Source organism: Tasmannia lanceolata, unplaced genomic scaffold (assembly GCF_043159265.1).
Source record: "Tasmannia lanceolata isolate RefF3 unplaced genomic scaffold, GAP_Taslan_0.1 ptg000023l, whole genome shotgun sequence".
NCBI lineage: Eukaryota > Viridiplantae > Streptophyta > Magnoliopsida > Canellales > Winteraceae > Tasmannia > Tasmannia lanceolata.
This window is the reverse complement of record NW_027518700.1, coordinates 8,824,257-8,828,130: the sequence shown is the minus strand read 5'-3', so window position 1 is coordinate 8,828,130 and position 3,874 is coordinate 8,824,257. Positions and strand designations below refer to the sequence as shown.

Sequence of the window (3,874 nt, the reverse complement as noted above, 5' to 3'; positions counted from 1 at the left end):
AAAAAATGATTAAAAATGTCGGGTTTTCACTCATCTTGGGCTGCCCAAGCCGTCAACCCAAACTCGACCCGAATTCAACCTGGGCTGGGAAAACTCAACCCGGACCCAAACCCGAAACGAACTCAACCCAACCCGACCTGACTTTTTTTTTTCGGTCGAACAAGACCCGAGTTGCACCACTACATCCTACGGCTTACCTTATGGTTCTTTTTTGAGAAATATTGAACTATATGGGTTACACCATATAAAAACTCCAGAAATTCACTAGGTGGGGGGTGGCCATAGAAAGGAAAGGGAGGGCGAACATATGGCTTTCCAAAAGCCTCGATCCTTAAGCCCGTCCTCCAACCAATCAAACTCTCCAATTCATAATCGAACGGTCAATAACTAAACTTAACTCTCCACACGGATCGACCTCCAATCCACGGCCAAAACCCATCATCTCAAAACACAGAAAAAGCTATATAACCAACTTCCAATGCCCAATTCCACACCAAACACAGGCAAAAAAGAAAGGAGATATAGATAGAGAGTTAAAAAAAAATGTCAGGGAGAGGGAAAGGAGGAAAGGGTTTGGGAAAGGGAGGAGCAAAGAGACACAGAAAGGTATTAAGAGATAACATTCAGGGCATCACAAAGCCTGCAATTCGTCGTCTAGCTCGTCGTGGTGGTGTGAAGAGAATCAGTGGTTTAATCTATGAAGAGACTAGAGGGGTTTTGAAGATTTTCTTAGAGAATGTTATTCGTGATGCTGTTACCTACACAGAGCATGCTCGTCGCAAGACTGTTACTGCCATGGATGTTGTTTATGCCCTAAAGCGCCAGGGTAGGACCCTCTATGGATTTGGGGGTTAGGGTTTGGATTTTGTTTTTAGACTGTTTTAGAATTTGGGTTTGAGTTTTTCTTCACTTTTGTCTTTGTTTTATGTTAATATGAAGTGATTTCTTTCTGGGTTATCTTGTCTTTTATGGGTTTTGATTTTCATATGGGTGGATGAGGAATTAGCCTTTGATTCTGAGAAAGAATGGGCTTCTTGCATCTGGGCCAGTTTTTATTTTATGTGTTCCAATTCTCTTATCCCTAAATCAGATGTTACGATTTTAATAGGGGAAATGATGTTGGCACAACCCTTTTTTGATAATTACACTAACTCATTTTGACTTTTATTATTTTAAGAAGGGTATTGTCAAAGGTGTTTACAGTTCCCAAAAAGTTACCACAAGCCAAATAGAAAAGTAAAGAGAAGCTGAGTTTGTGCAACTATTTAAACATGGTTGTGCTGATATCATTTTTCCCTTCAATTAACAAGGAAAATGCCTCATGTAACTACAATTTACTCTTCAGTTTCATGTGGACTGTGTTCATCTTTGAATGTGGCAATTGTTGTGCATTGCTCTTCCATGATGGGTTTGGTAGGTGAGCCATCCGAACGATACCTGATCAAAATCCTTGATAATTGTTTGTGTTCTTTCTAGTCTTTCATTTGCAGGATTGTTTTACTTTGGATGAACTATGTTAGAAAGCATGGAGTTTGTGGAATCATCCATAGTGGGTGGATGAGCTACATCTTGAGCGGATAGGATGTAATGGTTTGTTTGAATGAATTTTGTTAGGTTACTGTGCATCTATGATGCATTTTGTTAGAGAATTGTTAGATTAGTGGGAGATACACTCCATCCTCACCTTATTATGATTGTTATTTAGTGCTTTTTTCTTATGGGTAAGCTAGGGTCTGGTGGGGGGGAGACCCCTATTGGTTTATTAGAAAACAGAAAGATGTTACATATTTACATATATGGACATCTCTAACTTGGAACACAAGAGTGGAAGATCCAAATTTGGGATAGATGAACACTAAGCCTAATTGTTTGAATTATGTGAATTATATAATTGGCTATCTTGATGAGGGTATGTTGGGATCTTTGGGAGTGTCTCAAGCAATTTTTCTTTAGATTCTTATGCCATGGTCCATTTGATTCTTCCCGTTTTGGGCCCCCCTCTTCACTGTCCTCTTGCTCAACTAGAATCAAATTGATGAGATGATGCTCATTCGCCCATGATACTTTTTTCTTTCAAGCCTTTTCGGAACCTTCCTGCAACTGAGAAGTTGGCAGCAGTTTTTAGGGTTTTTTCTGCTCTGTATTCTGTGTCTATGAAGTTTTTATCTTTGCTCTCTTAGGTTGAATCTTCCTGTATGGAGTTGGTGGATTCGCAGGATGAAGATTAGTCTGAATCTGAGTGAAGATTGTTTCCCCCTCAAAGTGTGCTGATCAAGAATAGAGTACTTGTTTCCCTGTTTGATTTTCATCTTTAGATCCATTCTTTTCTTTATTTCCTTGACGGCTTGACTGGTTTCTCCGCCTCATTTCCATCTCTCATGCTATGGTCCATTTCTTCTATTGTGTGCTTGCCCTTTTCTGCTTTGGTTGCTTCTCTTGGGGTGTGATTGGGCTCCTTTGAGGAAATGGGTTGCCATTCTTGATGGAATCTTTTCTTAGTGACCTCTCTTTTTGGGCATGCTGTTGATGTATGGTTGAAGTTTTTATAGGTTTGGCATATGGTTGAAGTTTTTATAGGTTTGGCAAGCTTGATGATGGCCTCGACTCATATTATATTGTGTGTGGGAGCTTATTGGAGTGTGGATGGCTATTGAGACAAGGATTGCTGGACCAGCTTCTACTACAGACGTGCAAAATTGAGCTTGGATGCCTCTGTGGTATGTGTATTGATGTGGACGGAAATCACCGAGAATAGTTCGGTTCGTTGGCGCGGGACAACTTTATTATTTTTTAAATTGTATTTTCGTCATTTTATTTGTGGTATTTTTTTAGGGCATCAAATCTTTTTCTTTTGGCATGATTCTGGTGTTTTTAGAAAGGTTTTTCGATTACCCATCTAAAGAGCTAAAGATATGGTAAGTGTCTATTGTGGGATTACTATTTTAGGTTAGTTTTAGTCAAGTTTTAAGTTTTATTTATGTTATTTTATATGGACGGCTACGATCAGTTGCTTAAGCCTTAAGTTAGATTTTAGGGTTTCTTTTATTATAAATAGATGTTATGAAAGTAATGTAATAAACTTAGATTATTGAATGAAATTTGCCTTTAGGCTTTTGAGAACTTTTGGTTGCTTGGATTAGCACCTGCAGGAGTATTTCATAGTTTCGCTCTGAGAAACTCGACTTCGACGGGATCGAAGTAAATCACATTCCCTTCGACGGTAATCGAAGTATTCTATTCCCTACGACGGTGTTCGAAGGGCCCATTTTTCATTTATTTTTTCAATCTTGCATCAACTGTTCCGCCACAAAGAGCATCCAGTCTTTTGGACTGCATCAATTGGTATCAGAGCTAGGCTCTGCGCGAGTTCTATTTACTGCGGATTCGGGAAGGCGATGATTCTCTAATCTATGGAGCAATTGCAACCGAGTGAAATTCCTATCTTCTATGGAGATGGTGAGTGCGAGTGCACTGCTTGGATTGAGGCTATAGAGGCGTATTGCGAGCCATACGGACTGAGCCAGAAAGATTTGATTTGGTATGCCAAGGAGACTGTAGCCAATCGCGCAAAATCTTTGTGGATACTCATGAACAAGAGCGGTGCAAATTGAGAAAACCACAATTCGATAATTGGGAGGAGGTACGTGGTCGTTTATTGAAAAGGTTTGCACCGGTAACTTATCAACATGCCATAGATTTTCAGGCTAGAAAACTGCGCAAGCGAAAAGCCCAAAAGGCTAAGAACTTTGCTAGAAGGAAAGCCGCATGCCTTACAATTCAAAAGACGTGGCGAATGTACCGGGCTAAGAAGGAATACCAAAGCCATATTACTTCCGTCACTATTATTCGAAGTTGGATTCGTCGGAAAATTGCC

The 3,874-nt window shown here is 39.9% G+C and overlaps 1 protein-coding gene across 1 annotated transcript; it reads left to right on the top strand.

The window, feature by feature from the left end:
• The first annotated feature begins 475 nt into the window (after nt 1–475).
• Nucleotides 476–957, top strand: LOC143856708 (histone H4). The gene has a single exon (XM_077366977.1). It carries the CDS (start codon nt 544–546, stop codon nt 853–855), a length of 312 nt encoding a protein of 103 aa, XP_077223092.1. The 5' UTR covers nt 476–543; the 3' UTR covers nt 856–957.
• The last annotated feature ends 2,917 nt before the right edge of the window (nt 958–3,874 follow it).

Excerpts from the sequence above, each read along its gene's own strand:
- LOC143856708 (XM_077366977.1), top strand. The coding sequence starts at position 544 with ATGTCAGGGAGAGGGAAAGGAGGAAAGGGTTTGGGAAAGGGAGGAGCA.